General features: G+C 39.9%; 1 protein-coding gene across 1 annotated transcript in view; it reads left to right on the top strand.

The window, feature by feature from the left end:
- The window catches only part of dock5 (dedicator of cytokinesis 5), a 68386-nt gene that overhangs the window by 35045 nt on the left and 12229 nt on the right, over nt 1-21112 (top strand). The window contains exons 19-44 of the mRNA XM_008417532.2: nt 1647-1744; nt 1830-1919; nt 4103-4203; nt 4312-4446; nt 4570-4681; nt 4967-5037; nt 5280-5386; nt 5527-5663; nt 11790-11885; nt 12048-12146; nt 12531-12701; nt 12833-12933; nt 14420-14478; nt 14741-14895; nt 16090-16175; nt 16344-16500; nt 17340-17380; nt 17456-17546; nt 17662-17781; nt 18040-18129; nt 18401-18505; nt 18830-18971; nt 19574-19655; nt 19781-19865; nt 20729-20815; nt 20906-21082. Of these exons, the coding sequence (XP_008415754.1) occupies nt 1647-1744; nt 1830-1919; nt 4103-4203; nt 4312-4446; nt 4570-4681; nt 4967-5037; nt 5280-5386; nt 5527-5663; nt 11790-11885; nt 12048-12146; nt 12531-12701; nt 12833-12933; nt 14420-14478; nt 14741-14895; nt 16090-16175; nt 16344-16500; nt 17340-17380; nt 17456-17546; nt 17662-17781; nt 18040-18129; nt 18401-18505; nt 18830-18971; nt 19574-19655; nt 19781-19865; nt 20729-20815; nt 20906-21082 (2795 nt within the window). The remainder of the gene's footprint in view (nt 1-1646; nt 1745-1829; nt 1920-4102; nt 4204-4311; nt 4447-4569; nt 4682-4966; nt 5038-5279; nt 5387-5526; nt 5664-11789; nt 11886-12047; nt 12147-12530; nt 12702-12832; nt 12934-14419; nt 14479-14740; nt 14896-16089; nt 16176-16343; nt 16501-17339; nt 17381-17455; nt 17547-17661; nt 17782-18039; nt 18130-18400; nt 18506-18829; nt 18972-19573; nt 19656-19780; nt 19866-20728; nt 20816-20905; nt 21083-21112) is intronic.

Genomic DNA, 21112 nt, shown 5'->3' with positions numbered 1-21112 from the left:
AATGTGACTGAGTCTGGTGGAGGAGAGAAAGCTTAATCCTGCTGCTGCTGGAATAGCAGATATTTTTCATGTTTTTGAAATAACTTATAAAAATAAATTATTATTTTCTATTAGAGCACATGAGAAAAAATGTAAATAAGGAGACTTTCTCACTCGCAGTTCTTCATTATGATAATCTCTCAAAGTTTTCCTTTAGATTTTGTTCTGTCATGACCTTTTACACCAGGTCATATTGTGCAGCAGTTATAGACTTTAAAAATTAGCAGAGCTGACAACTGGAGCACAGAAGGGGTGATAAGTCTAGAAAAAAAAGATTAAATAAGGGAGGAAAAAATCATCCAAAAATCCTGACAGAAGGTGTGAGAAAAGCATCATACTTTAGTCGATTAGAAACTTTGTGCTTGAATAATTCATAAATTAGTGCCAGGTGGCTGAAGAAGCAAAAAAGAAAACTCCAAAAAATCTGTATAAAAAAATAATAATTGGATAAATTATTAAATATTATATCCAACCAAACTTTTACTTTAATGATCACAATGAAGCAGGATTCCTTAGTTAAATAATTATGACAGGAAAACTTCTGCATAGCATATTCTGAACTTCACACGGTGCAGCAGCAGAAGTTGAGAGACGTCAGAACTGCGTTTTATCGGTGAAGAAACACGTCAAGACGCTCGTTTGTAGTGATTTATATAAAATCTCAGCATAGATTGAATAAAAAAACAAATGCAGTGTGTTTTTGCAATTTAGCAACATCCACGAAAACCAAAGCGTTGTAACTTTGCAGCTCCTTGTTTAAATGAAGAAAAGAGAAACATGGAGGCAGAGGAGCGCCACGCTTCCAGATCTAAAAAGGTCATTTGTGGAAATGAGGAGAAAATCGCGGTTCTATGACGGTGTGAGCATGCAGGTGCATCTCAGTAAATTAGAATATCATTTTTTATAATCAAATTCAATAAGTGAAACTATATGACATTTTTCTGGTGATTATTTCTGTTAGTTTTGATTATATTGGCTTACAACCAATGAAAACACACTTTTCTCCAACAAACAAACAATATAAGATCAATAAAAGTGATTATTAATGCAGAAATGTTAAAACCTGTGCAATCATGAAAGACTGCAGTCGTAACACTTGTTCAGCAGTCATTGTCTGTTTCCATAGTTATAGGGTAAGTAAGCCACTAAAGAATCTTACATTTAGGTATAATAATGGAAGGTTGAGTGGAAGGAAAACGTGACTTTGAAAACGATAATATTGATGCTGTAAATCATGCAAAATGAGCAACAACAAACATTTAATTAGCTATACTGCACAGTGCATGTATTCGGTATTAATTTATAGATATGCACTTTTGTTTACAATCATCCTTTGTGAGATACAAAGGATACTTTAAATATTCATATTAATCCTAAGTCATTTGCTATTTAAACAAAGTGACTTTTTTTCCATTATTCCTACCCCAAAGTTTTTCTTAGATTGTCATTTCAACTACATTCAACAGAAACTTAACTTGAACACATTTTATATTTAGTTCACATATCCCTTGGTTATGCTGCTGTATTATAAAAACTCAACTATTTCAAGATCCTATCAGTGCCTCTACTTGACTATTGATGTCTTTTGATTTTGTTTTTTTCTGTAGTGGATCTGCTGGGTCTGTTGAACTGGAGGTCCAATTCCCAGGATCTGGACCAAATCTTGCAAAGGCTCATGGAAGTGGAAGGAGGGGAGATTGTTAAAGTAATTTCTTGCATGTGCTTAAATAAAAGCAGTTTCCTGCTCTGTTGAATGGCATGTGTGTAACATGTTCCTGTTTTGTCCGCAGTTTCTCCAGGACACTCTTGACGCTCTGTTCAACATCATGATGGAGACTTCAGAAAAAGACACCTATGACACTTTGGTGTTTGATGCCCTGGTTAGTCCTTAATGAAGATGCAGGATAAGTCAGGGGGAGGAAAAAAGTTCCAGCTGTTAGATAAAGTATGCAGATTTTCTCTTAGATGTTTTCCTTCCGCTCCTTACGAAGATTTAAGGCTAAAGTGTAAGGCATCAAAAATAGATTCTTCCTATGACCTCAGAAAGCAGTTGTCTTGTTTCTACAAAGCGATGTGGATTTAAACTTCTCTTTCAGCCTTTTTCCCCCCCTAAATCTTGCATAGCAAGTTTCCTGCATTTTTCATGTAAACAGCTGAATGCCTCCAAGAAGAAAAAGCCAGAAAATGGTTGTTGTCAGCTCCATATTTAAATGATATCATGCCCTCCCCCCTCTCGTGGTGAAGGCTGCCTTTTGGCTGCAGCTGCAAATTTGGCGATTCAAAGAAAAGCAGAGAGCGCGTTTGCTTAATCACATTACATGCCACTTCTCTGGTGAACCCTTACCCTTAGTGTAAAGCAGAAGAAAGAAAGACGCTGTTTGAATTAGTTCCCCTCTTTCATATCAGAAGAGGTGTGAACACGTAAAGCCAACCTCCAGACTTATTGACACCTTAACATCTTTTATAAATGTAACATGATTTTAAACTAAAAATGGTTGAAAACACAAGCTTTAAAGTACACACATTTATTAAAAACTATTTTGTTAAAATTGCCTCTTTTTTTTTTTTTTTACAAAATCACCTGTGCCAATCTTACTAATGCTAAAATGCATTTGTTTTTGAAGAGAATTATGCAGTTCATGTTTGGTATTTTAGACTCTTAGAGGTGATCAAATGCATCTCTAAGAATGCGTTTGATAGAAAATCTTGTGAAGCACACCTTTAGTTAGTGCCTGATGGGAGGCTTTGAAGCTTATGCTAGCTTTAGCATCAGTAGCGGCTAACAGCCAGTTCCGGGATTCTTACAAATCATTTTTATCTTGCCAGTCACGCTGTCATTGTTTATTATTTTTCTCAAAATGGAGAAAAATACACAGATACAGAAAAAATGTAAAAGTTGTGGAGACTACATTGTTGCTTCTGTAACAAAGTGTTTTCCGCTAGCCCAAGTAGCAGACTTCATTAGCCAACGCTGTCTAAACAACTAAGCGACTAAACACCTACTTACTTTCTTACTTCAAAACAAACCTCTGAAACATAGCCACAGGTGATGATGATTTTATTGATCTTCTCATGGAGCCAGCAGTGGTAAAACAGTTTGGGCAGCAAAAGAAACAATCGTTGCTATGCTAACAGTTGTACCGATAACATGAGTCCGTAATGCCAACATTATAATGGCTTTGGTACTTTTAAATGTAATACATGCAGTAACTTAAGTACTAATAAATCTCACTTCACCTAGTTAGATGTTTGTTTTTCAGGCAGTAACATTTAGCCAATAATATAAGTTAATCAGTAAAGTTCTTTAAAAATGTATAAAGTCAAATATATCATAAATAGGACTGTGCCCCTTGAAAACATACTATTTATATTTTTTGACATAGTCGTATTTTCATTTATTTTGTAATATGCTGCACTCATTAAAAGTTCTGGGGCCAAATTAAGAATTATTTGTTGAACAAAATCTAGATTGACATGTCACATGCCTAGTCATGTGACCTAAATTTATTATACAGTTATTTTCAAAATGACTAAATGTCATTTCATTGGCTCAAAAAGCACAGCATATTTTGCAAAGTCACTGTTATTGATTTTGTTATGTAAAACGGTTCAAATTACTTAATTGGCAGGTATTACATTTTTGCTTGTTATTACATTATTGGTTGCTGCTTGGAATTTGGAAGCTTGAAAGTTTGCATAATTCTACTTTTACATATTCACCAAAAAAAAACTGAAATGATGTGCAACGCAGCCTAATGCCCAGTGTTTTTATTTTTTACGGTGGAGGATCTGTGATGCTGCAGACCTGTTATTAAATAAAAACAGTGAGCATCTTGCCAGAAAGCTGAAAATGAGCCATCAATTTGGCTTTTTGTGATTAACCCCGACCCTGGTAAAAGAACTGCAGTATATTTTTTGTGTAAAATTGTGCGAAAGTGATAAAAGATAAATTTAGGACTCTGTAGACATTTTTACACAAGTTGGCCGTAACTGTGGAGGATGGTGTACATAAAAGACAGATTTTTATTCATTTATTTTTTACCGTCTTTCTGTTTATCACCAGGTATTCATAATCACACTTATTGGGGACATCAAATTCCAGCATTTTAATCCCGTCCTGGAAACGTACATCAGCAAGCACTTCAGCGCCACTTTGGCTTACAGGTGAGTTCACCTGCACAAGGTTTTCTTTTTTGCTTCACTCCTTCAAATTAGCAGGGAACCCCCCCCCCCCCCCCAGTCCCTAACAGCAGGCTTCTCCCTTTTTCTCAGGAAGCTCACCAAAGTGCTAAACTACTATGTGGGCCATCCAGAGGAGCGCTCCCTGACAGAACGGCTCTACACAGCCCTCAAAGCCCTCAAGTATCTGTTCAGGTTCATTGTACAGTCCAGAGTCCTCTCCTTCAGGTATGTGGGGCATGAATTCATTTTGCATTGAAATATTTTATGAAGGAGGGCTGTCTGAAATGTGGTCTGGTTTCTGAAAGAAAAGTCTGGTTTCCTTTTCATTTATTTATTTATTTTTTAAAGATTTCCCGAGAACAGTGAAGATCCAGGCGCTTTCTCCAACTCCATACGTTTGCTCTTCTTGTCTTTCAACACGCTTATGGACAGACCTCTGGACGAGGGAGTGAAGATAAAGGTAAAGTGTGCAGTTTATGCTTATTTTCTGTCTGTTTTTGACTTCTGCATGAAGAAGTCGGTAATCAATAAATGGCACGAGCTGAAAGCACCTCATGCCATTATGGCTGTTATTGAAAAGTTGTGCAACTGACAGCACTGTGAAGAGAACTCCCTGTGGGCGCTTTCAGTAAATCGAGGGAAAGCGCTGTTTGTTTTACTAAAGAACAAAAAAAAAAAAAAAAAGAGTAAACCTCCCCAAGCTCCAGTCTGATGCTTTTCTTTTTTTTTGTTGTTGTTGTTGCAGGGGGCAATATTGAAATACCTCCCCACCATCATTAATGACATCCAGACTGTGTTTGATCCCGTGGAGCTCAGGTAACTCTCCAGAGGTTTTTGCGCGACAGGAAATGGTAATTGCCTGTCTCAGCGCAATTGATTATGCTTACTTCAGAGTAAAGGTGTTATTCTAATTCTCGGCACTGTAAAATCAGGGGTGTCCTGTGTGTGCTCCTCATTAGCTCTCAGCAGCGACTATAATCACAACTTGTGAAAGTGATTTGCATTGTGATTGTCACAGCAACCTCGTTCCTCCGTTTTCTTCTTCTTCTTCTTTGCAGCGTTCTCCTTTCAAAGTTCATCGAGAGCATCCCCGACTCGCAGTTTGTGCGTCAGAAACTGGGCTGCATGTGTAAAATCATTGAGAGCGACCTTTTCAAGCAACCAGGTAAAGTTTTTTTTTTTTTTGAAACTCCAAAAGCACATATAGGCATTTCAAACAGAATGAATGAGGTGGGGGGGGGGGAAAGAAAAGCTCAAGTATTTGATTTTAAAAATGCCGTTGTTGTCTTTTCTTTTTGGCTCCAGATTGTCGCGATGTACTGCTGCCACTTGTTAACGACCAGCTGAGCGGGCAACTGGATGACCACTCGAGTAAACCCGACTATGAGGCCTGCGTCCAGCTGCTCAGCACCGTGCTGGACACCTTGGACCGCAAAGATGTGGTAAGGAGTTTAAAAAGCCACGGATAAAAGCATAAATTATGGAAGACGCTTTAAGTGTGTGAATTGGAGAGAGGATATGCTTTTTAGTTTTTTTTTTTTTTTTGTAGTTCTCCTGGTGTGGATAATTGAAAAAAACATTGCAGTTTTCTGGTCAATAGCTGCTTTTTAAAAGGTCTGACCTGTTTCCAACTGATACCAACTTTTTTTTTTTGTTTTTCTGAAACATTACTAATCGTAGTGGCAAAGTTGGCAACAGTGGGATTACTTCTGCCAGCCGCATTTGTGGGCAGGTCTGTCGTTCGGGCCTCTCTCACAGCAGAGCAGAAAGGCACAAGGCCTTTTCTTTTAGCTACTTGTTGCTCGTCTCCTCACTAACCATGGTAAGCAGGATGACCTGCAGCATCATGAGCTCTGTAACAATCTTTAGACGCTGTCTATACGTCACTCTGGTTATTTGACCATCATGCCAAGCCCTACAAAACTTGTCAGTTCTTCCATCGAAAACGTAAATATGCAAAAGTCTCAACTTCGACTGGAACTGTGTGTTTTTAGTCGGATGAAATTAAGATCAAGGCTTTCATCAGCATTCAGTCAAATTTATTGGCATAGCACATTTCAGCAGCAGGGACGTTCAAAGTGCTTTACATAAAAAAAACATCATAAACTCATCATTCAGAAACCAATTGTGAAACGAGTAACAGACGTTACATTTTGTCCGGCACCATTATTAAAATCGTCATCATCAGATATTTCTGTGCCATTTGTTATGGTTGAAAAGCAGCTCTAAACGGGAGGGTTTTCAGTCCTGATTTAAAGGAAGTCAGTGTTTCGGCTGTTTTGTAGTTTCCTGGAAGGTCATTCCAGATTTGTGGTGCATAGAAGTTGAATGCATCTTTTTTTTTTTTTTTTCTCCATGTTTGTTTTCTGGTTCTGGGGATCCAAAGCAGACCAGAACAAATGAACTCAAATAAAACAAAGGATGAACTTTGGACATTTCCTGTTCAAAGTTCAGAACGGTGGAGGATCTGTGATGAACTTGGCGTCGCAAATTCTTTGAAACACCAACATTTTGAATTGAAATCTGACAGAAAACTTTAAAAAAAAAAAAAAAAAAAGATCCATCAAGTGTATATTAAACCAAAACATAAGGCTAAATCAACAAAATCAAATTCTTGTCAGATTTAGGTCTCAGTCCTCAAAATAAGTCCAAATAAAAACACCTGCTTTTAAGCTGAAGAGAAAAAAAAAATAAATAAAAAAAGAGGTACGAATAGTTATGACACCTGTGATTTTAGTTAAAAATAAATGCTAAATAATTGGACTCGGATTAAAAATTGATTAACTGCGAGCTTATGTTACGGCAATAAAAACCCAATTCATTCTTAAGGCTCCTCACCCATCTGGGTGCAGATAAAAATGCCCGGCACGGCACGAAGCGGGATTGTTGTGCTGGATATCGGTGGCCAAAGTGGGTTTAATCCTCCTGGCGTCTGCCTGCGCCGCACGAGCCGGGGCCAAGGCACTCAGACATCCACGGGGACCCGAGAGGAAAACCTGTTGTTTTGCGGATCCCACGGAGATGATTCATCTTCTCTTCAGAGGTTACCCAGAAAAAGTTCCGCTGGGAAGGAGGCCTGTAGGCAAACCCCGAGCATGCTGGGAGGGATTAGATATCCCAGCTGCCCGGCAAGAATCCGGAGTCGCAGCTGAATAGTAATTTTATGTTTTTTGCCGCAGAGTGAAATGAACCAGAAGTATCAAAGAGACAAACACGATAAGAGGCCCTCGAATCGTCTAAATGCAAAGGAACATTTATTTGGTTCTTGCTTATCTGCACATAGCATGAGTTGAAGCATGCTTTATTGAAGGGAAAAGCCGATGATGCAGAGCCACTATTCATTTAGGCTGCGGTTTGCAACACTTTGAACGTTACACATAAGAGAGGTTTTGTCTTCAAGGGGATTTGAGATATATTTGAACAAGGGGGTGAGCAATCAGAGCAGGAAGCCCTCATAGAATTTCAAATAAACATGTTTTCATAAAAACACAACATGTTTTATTCATTAAAATTTAAAATATATGTATTTATCTATATAAAAGAAAAAGTTGATTTTTTTTTTTTTTGAGAAAAACTAAATTCAACCTTGAAACTTTTAAAGAAGTGAAGCATCTGTTGATCCTCTTAACTAACCAAGAGCCTCCAACCAAATTCTGAGGAGTTTTTGTGGATGACGAGGAACTAACTTGGAGACGACATAATGAACTTGTAAAAAGAAAGACGGTAAAATCGATGGCTGTTATTAACCGTCTTGTATGTTGGCATTACATCATAGCTTGATATATAAAAGTCTAATATATTTCAGTATTTGGGGAGCTGCATGTCGATCATATCTCTAAGATTACAATAATTCAAAATGATTTTTTTAAATTAACTTTTCAAATAGACTGCCTTCATCTGCTCTTATTTTTATAAAACACAAGGTCTGGACTGTACTTAATGCGACCTTTTAATATGTCTATGTGGAAGTTTTTTGCCACATAGACAAAAAACTATTAGGAAAAAAATGTTTTTCCTAATTATTCCTTTTTCCCCTCTCATTACTCTGATTATTCAAAAATACACTGTTGCATCTGAACAGTAATTAAGCGAAGGACACTTAATTATAGAGGCTCCTCTCATTGGAATAACCTGCCACCAGCTCTTGAACCCACTAGTAATATTCATTCTTTTAGAAAACCCTTAAAAATAATGCTAATTTCAAATGACATGTGATTTTGATTGCTTCTTATAAATTCTCTCGTTTTTGACTTTAAAAAAAAAAAATTAACACTGGCTTACTATTAATTTTGTAACATGACTTTGGAGATGCTGCTGTTTTATCAGCCTTATGGTTTCTGTATTGTTTCTATGTGTAAATAATATATTCTGTTCTGTTCCATTCTGCTCTAATACAGTTCAGACCTTTAATGTCCCACAGAGGGAAATTTGATTTACAGTAGCAGTTAAGATAACATTAAAAAAAAAAAACGATAATTAGAATACTATAGGACACAAGACAAACACACGGGTCATTACAAGCAACCTGACCAAGTTCAAACATGAAATGAGATCAGAAATGAAATCAATGAATTCTTTTGAATTATCTTTTAAAGGGGAATCCTTGAATCTCCCGTGGCAATCAACGCGTCGCTCATTTACCCAAAGCTTCGCCTTGGAGCTTCGGTCCTTAGTCGAGCCCCCAGCCTCACAGAGCACCCCTCTCCTCAGCCCGCCTCACACTGCTCCACTAGACTAACGGCAGCAGCAGTTAGGTAAAACCTGGTGGACCTGCACGTCTGCTAAGCTCCAAAGAGCGCTTGTGTACGACATCAGCGGACAACATGGAGAAGCGTTGTTGTGATGACTCGTGTCAAAAAGGGCTGGAGGTTCTTAAAGAGACAGAGGCCAATTTCAAGGCATCAGAGACAGCTATGATGCAAAGTCAAATTAAAAGTACATTTTGTTTTATACAGCATGTTTATAACTACTGAAGGTAACGTAGTTACTTGATTGTGCTATAAAATGACCGTATGTGCCACAAAAATACGTAATACCGGCATTTAAAGTAAACAAAAATAAAATAACTGCTTAAAATGCTGTGGAGGATTTGGCTTATGTCTGCATTCAGAGCAGAGGAGGCTGATCAAACAGACTTTTAATGAGACTGGTACTTCCCCGTTTCACAACATTTAGGTTTGTGAGAACCCAAGGTTAAAGAGGAAAGATGGTTTAAGAAAAAAAAAAAAGTATATGTTGGCCGCTGGTCTATCTGGGAAATGCTTGGTCCATTTTGAATCAATGTGACGGTCCATCCTACTACAGCAGGTAATTTTTACCCCATGATTGTGCAATACTCAGTGAAAATTCCCAGGAAAAAAACCAAAGAGCTGCAAATGAATTCCTTCAAGACTCGACATATCAAATGTGGGGAAAAAGAAGATGGAACATGTATAGCAGCTGCCAGAAGAAAAGCCTCTTTTCCCTGTAAATAAAGCTGAAAGTGTACGTTTGTGAAGTCGAATCTGAACCAATCGACAACACTTCTGGGGAAAAAAAACAACAACATTCTGCACATGAACATGAAACGAGGGCCACGTCCGTCTGAAAACAAACAGCGTATCGGCAGTGAGCTCCTCGGCTGTGAAGGTGACGGAGAGCTAATGATTTGGACCCGATTTCCCGCCGCAGGACCCGGGCACCTTGCAGACAAAGACACAGTCCAGTGGAACAAAGTTTTCTGGAGCGAAATGTGTGAGGCCATCTGTGCGACAGCGGAGGCTTTTCTGAAACTGTGTCAGGGGACAGGACAGTGATCCCAAAAGTGCAGCAGGGAATCTACAAAAGAATGGCTGGGGAAAAAAACAAGAGTCACAGCGTCGCCGTAACCTCAAAGTCCAGACTAAGACCTGATTGAAATGTTGTCTGAGCATGAGAAATGAAAACGCGCTTAAAGAAAAAAAAGGGGGGCGTTTTAGAGAACTTCTGCATCAAGTTGCTCTGCAAGCCACTGCCAAAATATTAATGTAGATTCATTTCTACATTGTTTTATAAATCTAATGACCGTTTAATCGGTGCCCTCTATTTGTGGCTCGTTTATTTTAATCCTTGTGGGTGCAGAGTGAGCTTTAGTTTGATCCAAATGCTGAAATTTTGATTCTTTGTTTCATGATAAACCAACACAAAGTTGTGTAAATTATAAAGCAGATGGTAATGCTCCGTTATCAAACTTATTCACAAATAAAAATCTGAAAAAACATGGCAACCATGTACATTCAGCCCACTTTTCCTCTGATTCCCTTAAATAGAAAACAGTACAGCAGATGGCTTAAGAGGTTTTTTATAGAACATTAGTTACCATTATGTAGGCCAAGAAACACAGCAGATAGAGGTTACAAAACGATGTCCTCAGCTTTAAACATCAGCACTCAATGCATGATCCAAAAACAGAACAAGCATGCATCTACATGGTAGAGGCAGCATCATTCTGTGGGGGCTGCCTTCTTTGGCATCTGCCTGAGTTGGTGGAAAGATGAATGGAGATAAAACACAGAGCAATCCTAGAAGAAGGCCTGAAACTAGATTTGAAACAATTAATCGTGATTAATCATTGAAATAACTGTCAACAAATTTATCAGTCAGTTAATCGTTAACTCGAGTGTAGACTCAAAAAAAAAGGCCATTTTCTGTAAGAACAACAGTCAGAGCAGTAATTAAGCCAAAACTGTATAAAAAAACTGAGAACTCATCAAATGGCAAAGTTTTAGCTTCTGTAGAAAAAATAAAACACACAAATAAAACCTCTTACTAAGCATCTTATTGCCATTTAATTATTAATTTGTTAATCCAAAATATAGTCAACAGATTAGTAGAAGTGTTTTTTAGCTGCAGCTGCATTCTTTGCTACAAATGACTAAGCATACACTACACGAGTATAGCATTGCAGTTTAGGCAATAAAACCAAACTAAATATAATTAGGTATTTATTTACATCTATTGATGTATTTCTAATATTGCATAAGAAAGGCTTAAGTGATGAAATGAAAAATGCACACAATTTGCCAGCTTTATTATCCGATTAATCATCAGAAAGATGGATAGAATAATTGATTAATAAAATAATTGGCCTTATTTGGACCCTAAAGGTTGAGAGCTGATATATTAATGTGTTATAACAAACATGTCAAAGTTCAGACCTGAATCCAAGTGAGGTATAAAAATGCTGTTCACAGTTTAACTGAGCTTGAGCTTTGTAGCAGAGATCGAGCAAAGAAATCCGTCTCTTACTTGTGTGGCAGAGACGAATCCCAAAAGCTCTTCAAGCTGTAATTTAAGCAAATTGTGGCTCTGCAAATGTTGACCAGGGAGGCTGAACTCTTAACGCCCACCGAGGTTTGCTGTTTTGAATTTGTAACAAACAACGCCTCTGTCGCTTTACCTCCCAGTTTTGATCTAATTTAGATGGGCTTATCACACAACAATCCCAATAAAACACGCTGATGTTTGGTTTGCAGTGGCCCTTTTAACACTGACATGTTTCAGCTGATAACCGTTTTCCTTTCTCTCTCCATCTCTCTCTCTCTGCGCAGGGTCCGACCCGAGTCCACATCCAGCAGATAATGGAGCGTCTCCTTCGCAGGGTCAACCGGACCGTCATCAGCATGGACCGAGCCTCGCCGCTCATCGTAAGGCGCGCCACACTCCTCCAAATGGTGGGGGGGACAAAAGAAAACGAGCAATGCGGCGAATTAGCGCGACGCGGGCCTTTTGTTGTGCAAACGCTGCCTTTTGAGGAGGGGATTTTCTGCAGAGATCCGCTGAGTAATAGCTGTCACTTGTTTTGGCAGGGCCACTATCTCGCCTGCATGACGGCCATCCTGAAGCAAATGGATGACACGCATTACACCCACTACATCAGCACCTTCAAAACGAGACAGGATATCATTGTAAGTGTCTCGGCTCCTCCGCCGTCGGCTGCATCATGTCCCGGAGCATCCCATCAATAACGGGCAATAAAGCAACCCGGCCACTTACTGCTCCTTAAGGGAATATTGATTACAGACATTTCATGCACTTGATTAAACTGACAGAATCAGGATGTTCCTGGACCTCTATTAAACTCAAAAGTGGAGGTGGGGGGTGGGGGGTGGAGTGTGTGTGAGTGACGTTCAGGAGCGGTGCAGCTGATTTACCTCGTGTGTGTGTTTGGTTTTTGATCTCTCCGCTGTTACTCAATGCGTTTCTTTTAAGAGACAGAACTGATGCGCTTGCAGTAAAGATTTTATCCCCCCCTCCCTGAACCCTCGTTTTTGTTTTTTCTTTCCTTTTAGGACTTCCTGATGGAGACGTTCATCATGTTTAAGGACCTCATGGGGAACGTGTTCCCTGCTGACTGGATGGTGATGAACCTGGTGCAGATGCAGGTCTTCCTGAGGGCCATCAACCAGTACTCGGACGTGCTCAACAAGCTTTTCCTGGACCCGGTGCACTTTGAGCTGCAGGTCCGCGCCGCTTCCCTTTAGCGGAACGAACTGCTTATTAAACACAGATCAGGGTTTGGTGCTCGGTTGTATCAATATTTTAAAAGCTTGTGTGTGTGTGTGTTTTTTTTGTTTTGTTTTTTTTATTGCAGCTCTGGAATAATTACTTTCATTTGACCGTGGCCTTCCTCACTCACAAGACACTGCAGCTGGAATCGTTCTCCCTGGAAAAACGAACTAAGATCCTGAACAAGTGAGATCTTTTACACTTAATCTTTAAAAGTTTCAGTGCTGATCATGACTCTTGGTAAAAATATGGAAAAAGCCTTAAAGATAAATAGATTATTTTATTTGATGTTGCATATAAAAATATGGACGAGTCAAACCTATAATTTGAGTGTAAAAGTTAATAGGAAAATACATTTTTTATTAACTAATTCCACCTTCAGTAAATGTAGCTGAAGCATTTTTACATTAAGTTCATTAGAGTGTTGATCAGTGATCCATTAGTCACTCATTCCCTGATAAAAACCACAGGTTTTCTCTTAGCCACTCTTCTAAACGGGAGAGACAAGAGAACATGCCATCCAAGTAACGCAGCTCTGATCCGATATTCAAACAGCGACAAGATGATAGACTCGAGCTTAAACTTACTTATGTATCTAAAGTCAGAACTATAAATAAGACAAACCTGGAACTGTGACAAACGGAGCCAGACGAGGGCCCGTGTTTATCTTGCTACCATGTGCAGCGTGATGGAAAAATCTGAGAAAAGTTCACTCTCTGGGGACCGTAGCAAAAAGTGGCATCTTGAAGTCTCCATGGCAACAATGAGATGCTATCAACAGCTGCGGGTTAGTTTGCTTCTTCGCCAATTTGTACCCCCTATTTTATAATGGTGCCTCGCCGTTTGATCTCCTCTCACTTCACCTCCTACCTGTAAACAAGGCTCTGCGCTCGAAGCAGAAGAGAAAGGTTTTCACTGTGGCTCAGGGTTTAAATAATCCATAAGTGTTTTTTATGGATTATGGAGATGAATCTCGGGGATAATTTATTGCTAATTGTTGTCTCAAAACTTTGCACTAAATTCAATATCCATTTTTATTATGATTTGTTTTTGGGCTAGTTCACTCTTGGTGCTAAATATCCTTAATTACAAGTGGGAAATTTCTGTTATAGAAGGAAGTGAGCAGTACAAGATGAGCAGCAAAGATGGAAAAAAAAAAAGAATAAAGAGTACAGAGCAAAGGTTTTGCACTTTTCACTCAGTAATAATAATAACAATAATCCATCCCAGAGATTGCTCTTGTTGCCTCAGAAATTATACTTCAGAAAAACCATTGCCCGTGAGATTTTAGCATACTGTCATGGATATGTGCGTGCGTGCGTGCGTGTGTGTGTGTGTGTGCGCGTGTGTGTCTGACAGTGGTTTGAAACTTTTTTTTTTTTTTTTTTCTTTCACATTGTGGATAATGATCAACGTATGCTGCTCTGAAGCACAGTGAAGGATCTGTGATGCTGTGGGCCCTTTTCTTTAATGGGAGAAATGTTAAATAAAAATCTGGTTATCTCTACAAGCAAACGTCACACGGGGCGTCGCTGGGCGTTTAAACAAGACAGTGTTCCAAAACCGATGGCCAAATCTACAGAGAAGTGGCTCATTAGGTAGATTTTTAAGGCTTTTTATTACTTTAGAAGACAGGAGGTTTATCAAGCTGCTTGATCTGAATGTGTTTCAGATACGGAGACATGAGGAAGGACATGGGATTCAGAATCAGAGACATGTGGTACAACATCGGTGAGCTTTTTGTCCATCCGAAAACGTCTACGCTGTTTATCAGGGGGCCGCCTGCGACGCGAGGGGAATAACGAGACAATATTTTTTTTATTGTCCAGTTTCAGAAAGTGTGCCGCCGCTGTTGTTGTCATTGTTGGTGGTGGTTTTTTCTGGGGGACATTATTAGATTCCTCCTCTGTTTGTTGAGACGAGAAGAGGCAGCATATTGCCTTCTCAAGTCACGCTGTAATATTTCTGCACGATAATATTTGCCGTCCCTCAGGCCCGCACAAAATGAAGTTTATCCCCTCCATGGTCGGCCCCATCCTGGAGGTCACGCTAGTGCCAGAGCCGGAGCTCAGGAAGGATACCATTCCCATCTTCTTCGATATGATGCAATGCGAGCACAACTTCAGCTCGGCGCGCACTTTTGAAACGGTAAGACTCTGCCTTCGGAACGGAGCTCTGTGCATGAATCTGACTTTTTTTTTTTTTGAGGTGGCGGGGGGGGATAAATGCAACATATATGATGCATATTAAATTGCTCTGGTTCAGGGTTGGATTCAGGTTTATATTTAAAATGATATTAGAAGAAACACAAGTTCAAAACAACCAGAGATTATATTCTCTAAATCGTTTTGTTTTTTTTTTCTTTTTTTTTAAGTATTAAGGTTGGACGATGTGGCCGAAAAATGTGTCACGATACAATAATTTCATATCAGTCGACATTGATAATTACTGACTAGGTTTTTTTGTTTTGGAGTAAGAACTGTATTGTGTCCATAGGTTTTTGCCACGTCATTGGTTTTTAAAACATTTTTAAACGGTTATGAGGCACAGTGGCGAAACCTGAAACTGCTGCTGCGCAAGTTACTCAACAGACTGTTGCTAAGTAACCAAAGAGAGAGAATGAGTTAGTAGATGCTACCAACCTAGCTTAGCTCACTGAGGTTGCGTGCTTCTAAATCCTTTTCTCTGCCTACATCTCCCAGAATGCTGTGCGGTTCAGAATCAAAGTTCAGTGAATATTCTATATTTTGAATATAGAATATTCTATCAATAATATTAAGATTGGTCAATATTGATATTGATCATGTGTCTATCACGATATATACTATTGGTTTATTGTCCAGCCTTAATACTAATGTTCATGATTATCAAACTAGACGTGCGATCGAAGGTAGATTTATGCTTCCAGAGGTTCATACTAATTCTTTGAAGATGCCGAGCTCATATAGAGTTATGTTCACCTTGCATGAGATTATATTAGAGATGCATCAGAAGAATTAATTTCAAAGGCATTTACAAGAAAAACAACCATACTTAATTATTCCTATTGTGTTATTGATTGTGTGTAGGAGTTGCTTGACATACTGAAGCGAATATCCTTTTGTACAACATTTTTCATTATAGTTCTCTATTCATTTTTTTTAAAATCTATGCCCTCTGTTCTGTATTTTTTTATTTTCGTAGTTTTATTTTGAATTTTTTATGTGTTTCTAGTTGTTTATGTTGAACCCCAGGAGGAGTAGATGCAGGGAATTGCAACTACCAGGGATCCAAGTACAAGAAAGAAGTGCATCATTTTATTTGTACAAACGTTTCCCTCTGGTTTCCCTGTTTTCTTTGCAGTTTGAGAATGAACTCATAACAAAATTGGATCAAGAAGTCGAAGGAGGTCGAGGAGATGAGCAGTACAAAGTCCTGTTGGAGAAAATGTAAGGCAGAGGATGAGAGCAAAATAGAGAGTATTTCTCTCTTTGAAGTACACCGTGTCGATGCAAAGCTAAAGCAACTTCGTTAAATTTATAGCGAACTACACAGCAATGTGATTTTGAGTCGATTGCCACACAGCTTCCTGAGTTTCACGGTGTTTGCTTGTTAAGATTGTTGGAGCACTGCAGACGCCACAGATACCTGTACCATTCCGGAGAGGAGCTGGCTCTGCTGCTGAGCAGCCTGCTGGAGAACCTGCTGGCGTACCGCACCATCACGCACGACGAGAGTCCCGAGCACCGCATGAGCTGCACCGTCAACGTGCTGGTGAGCCGCAGGCCTGCAGCCCGCTCCCGCTGGAAGGGAGTGAAGGGCTGGTCACTGTCAGGTTTTGCCAGAAACTGTCTGTAGATTGCTCTCTTGGCAGCTTCTTTTATTACAAATCCAGGTCGGATGGTCCCGGAGGCCGATGCTAATGGCTGCTTCTTCAGGAGGAGTCTGCCACTTTAAAACAACCCCTGTCTTAAAAAGGAAACGGAATTTAGTGAATTTTTAAACCGTTCCCCATGTTTGCATTAGATGCTAATTCCACAGATTATCAAAAACGTTGGTATGGAAAATTGGAGGAAGAAAGAGGTATCGGGCATTTTCCTGTTTGAAACTGAATGTATTCATTAGCGGGGTGACCATGTTCGGAAAGAGATTGAATTCCCAGGTAGTTGGTAATATGTTGGTGTAAGATGCTGACCGCTTAGGAACTTTTCACTGAACATCCTGTTGTGCATTATCTGTGAATTTTGTGTTGGCAGTATTTTACTGTTAAAGGTGAATGAAATGACTTTTTTTTTCTTTTTTTAAGATTTTGTTTGCAGAATAATAAGGAATTTATTAGTAGTAGCGTCTTTTCCTGATGCCACAGAACATTAAAGTAAAAAAAAAAAAAAAGTTATGGAAACATTTTAATTACATTGTAAAGCCCAATTCTTTCTTCTTACTTAAAACTAATGGCTTCCGTTGTGAAATAATCCATCACATTCCCTAAGAGATTTTCCATCACAACCCTCTTATGTCAAAAAATCTCAAACAATCCCCTTTGACACTACTCATTTAATTATTTCCAAGAGGTTAAGAGAGTGTTTCTAATGAAATTGTTCTTTTGCCTGTAGAATTTCTACAAAGAAAAGAAGAGGGAGGACATTTATATCCGGTGAGTCGGAGGGAATCGGTGAGGACGTTCGTTTTTGCCCTCGTCTGCCTCTAACTTCTCCATTCTCTCAACCAGCTATCTGTACAAGCTGCGAGATTTGCATCTGGATTGCGAAAACTACACGGAGGCCGCATACACGCTGCTGCTGCATGCTGAACTACTGGAGGTCTGTTACTCGAGAGGCTCGTAGAAATGAATTGTTTTTTTTTTATATATATATATATTTATCTTCCTTTCGGTCTCTAAGCTCAACCAGTTTTTCTGTGTTTTGGCTCCTGCAGTGGTCAGACAAAGCTTGCGCCCCTCATCTGATCCCTCGGGACGGGGAGCACGTTTGCACCCAACAGGAGCTCAAGGAGAAGCTCTTCCAGGAGATCATATGCTACCTGGACAAGGGGAAGGTAACTGCTTAGCATGACAAAACAGCCTCATCTTTAGCTTAGTCTGTGTTCGCATGGCGAAACCCACAAGGAAGCTTGCGTCAGCCCAGACTCCCGCCGCAAGACGCTGTGTCGTAACGGCCGACCATTTATTAACCGTGCAGCTTGAGGCAGACCGGAGCACAACCCAACCCGGTCTGGGTTGTGCTCCGGTTTTCTAAGCTGGTGTTTTATGGTTCCTCCCCCTCCGTTAATTGAGCGCACCCCCTGTCTTGTCAGATGTGGGAGAAGGCCATCGAGCTGGGCAAGCAGCTGGCCAAGATGCACGAGATCCACATGTTTGACTTCATGGAGCTGAGCGAGCTGCTGGTAAGAGCTCGGCAATTAAGGCGTCCGAGATTTAAAGTAAAAAAATTAAATAAAAAATGTAAATTCTGATGTAAAAGTGATTCTTTTGCAAAAAAAAAAAAAAAACGCCACTAAAGACATTTACCTAAAACCGCCTACAAGGACAAAGAGCGTTCTTCTTTTCAGCTGTATTGTAATTGCTTCTTCTTCCTCTTTTTCAATTTGTAACCGCTGACATATTTGCAACACACTTGATTACATCATGCCGTCTCAATGCCTTTCGTCGTCACAGAAAAAACAAGCCAAGTTCTACGAGCAAATAATGCACGCCATGCGGCCGCAGCCGGAGTACTTTGCTGTTGGATATTATGGCCTTGGATTCCCTTCTTTCCTCAGGGTAAGAAAATGATTACCTGTTTCAATAAATGGAGACTTAGAGACAACCTCATATTGCTGGGCTTATGCAACGGGCTGGCATTTTGAAATATTTCTTGGGGCAACGTGCAATAATTCCAATAAAGGTTATTGGCTTCTTGATGCCACAAGAGAATGTCAGAATGAATGCAGTCTCGCTGAAGGTTTAATCATTTCCCCCCGCCCCCACACACACAACCTCATTAAGTATGTAAATTAACCTTGATGACAATTCTTTTTATTTATAAGCTTTGATTTGATGGGTTACACAATGTCTGTTTTTTCCTTTTTTCCATATATCCTGCAGAACAAAATGTTCATCTACCGAGGCAAAGAGTTCGAGTGGCTGGAAGATTTCAGCTTAAAGCTGCTCTCTCAGTTCCCAAACGCAGTCCGGATGACGAGCACAGCGCCCCCTGGGGACAACATCTGCAACTCGCCTGGGCAGCGTATCCTTCAGAAGTCAAGCACTTAAAAGTTATCCAGCCTTTTTCTCCCTAAAAATCACAATATTTTCTGTTTTTATAATAATAATAATAATAATAATAAAAACACCTACAGCTGCTATGGAATTTCTATATTCATGTGATAGAATGGCCCAGTCAAAGCCCAGACCCAAATGAGAATGAGAATTTGTGGTGAAACCTCAAAGTTTGAGCCGCTTTGCGAAGAAGAATGAGGGGAAAAAAATCTCATCTGAATGTACAAAGCAGTTCTAGCAAAACCCTGACAGACAAACGATGTCCCAAAAACAATAAAATCCTAAAAAGATAAGTTGAAGTTTGTGGTTGTAACGTGACAAAATATGAAAAATCCGAACAGGGATGAATCCTGACGAGGCTTTGTGCTCAGAATAAACTGTACCAGCTCGGTACGACGTTTGTTAAGCTTCCCTTGTAAGCATTCAGCTTCGAGTACCACTCTATCTAATTGCAGCCTCGCAACTTCCAACGAGAAAGAAAAAGGACAAAAAAACACACAGAATGATTCAGAGCAATTTGTCTCGTCTCGCCCGTTGTTTCTGGTTTTTATCCTTAACTGAACTGGACAGACATCCAGTGCTTCACTGTGAAGCCTGTTCTCACGGTGCCACAACGGTTCAAAGACAAGGGGGTTCCAGAGCAGATATTAAAGTGCGTGACACAACATTTAAAGGCTGATTTATTTCCTATTCAATCCCAGGGTGGGGGCGCAGGTGGGGGTGTAGTCCTGTGGACAAAGTGCTAACTCATCACTGTCCTCTCTCGTTCCCCTGCAGCTATTATAGACACAATGAAGTGGACCAGTTCCAGTACTCCAGGCCCTTCAGGAAAGGTGAAAAGGACCCGGACAACGAGTTTGCTGTGAGCACTTTTTACATTTATTTTTGAGGCCCTGGTTGGTCCCTTTCAATTGAACTGCAGTTTGTTTTACTAGACTTCGCTTTGGGAAGCGTGAACAATGAAACTCAACTCTGATGCAGACCAAAAAAAGCGAACCGTGTTCCGCCTAAAAACCTTGGTCCCGGTTTGCATGCGTATGTTTGGATGCCATAGCACTGGAGACCACTCCAGAAGCAGGAAGTGAACTATATTGCAGGGTATTCTGGGTAAATACGATCAAAACAAAAGTGAGAGTCTAAAGCCAGCGGGAGAAATTGCTTGTGTCTTTACCAAAGGCAAAAAGAAACCCAACCGCCGCTAAAATCCGACACTGCTTCTTCTTCTTTTAGTTTTTAACGGCAGCTTGCATCCATCACTGTCTCACTACTACCACCTTTTTACTTTTATACTACTTTTTCTTTCCTAAAATTCTCTTAATGAGTCTGAATCAAATGTTTTTTTTCTTTCCCTATAACTATTTAACTGAGCAACCATGCTACTCCATTTTTCTTTACATTTTGTGATGATGCATTCATGTCTTCTTCAGAGATTTTCATGTTGTTTCCTTAGTTAGTTTTTGGTGCAGCGCCCCCACAGACTGGGAGGAGAACAATGTTGTCGATTCATTTGGTCCGTTTGACACAGCGCAGCTGAAAATGTAACAAACGTTGCAATCTTGGTCACCAATTGAACCAAGTCAACCGGACTATCAGGTGTGAAAACACCCTAAGACGATGGAAAAGCACAAATTTCTAGCAGCAAAAAAAAAAAAACAACAATCTTTAAATGAATAAAGCAATGAACGTTTTACCCCTTGAGCATTGTATTAATATTCCGCCCCACAGACCATGTGGATTGAGAGAACCACTTACATCACCGCCTACTGCTTCCCTGGGATCCTCAAATGGTTTGAAGTCAAATCCGTCTCGGTGGTGAGAAGCAGCCCTCATTCCTAAATCATGTTGTTTTGTTGTATTGTAGTTTCTTAAGTTATTAATGATGAATGCTCATCCACGTGTCAGGAGGAGATTAGTCCGTTGACGAACGCCATAGAAACGATGGAGACGGCCAACGAGAAGCTGAGCAACCTGGTGCAGCAGCAGGCCTGCGACCGGTCACTGTCCATCAACCCGCTGTCCATGATGCTCAGCGGCATCGTCGACCCCGCCGTCATGGGCGGCTTCTCCAACTACGAGAAGGTCTGGCTTTGTGATTTATTTTGACAGATT

Source organism: Poecilia reticulata, linkage group LG9 (genome assembly GCF_000633615.1).
Source record: "Poecilia reticulata strain Guanapo linkage group LG9, Guppy_female_1.0+MT, whole genome shotgun sequence".
In the NCBI taxonomy this organism is placed as follows: Eukaryota; Metazoa; Chordata; class Actinopteri; order Cyprinodontiformes; family Poeciliidae; genus Poecilia; species Poecilia reticulata.
The sequence above is the reverse complement of the archived record's forward strand: the minus strand, read 5'-3'. Positions and strand labels throughout refer to the sequence as shown.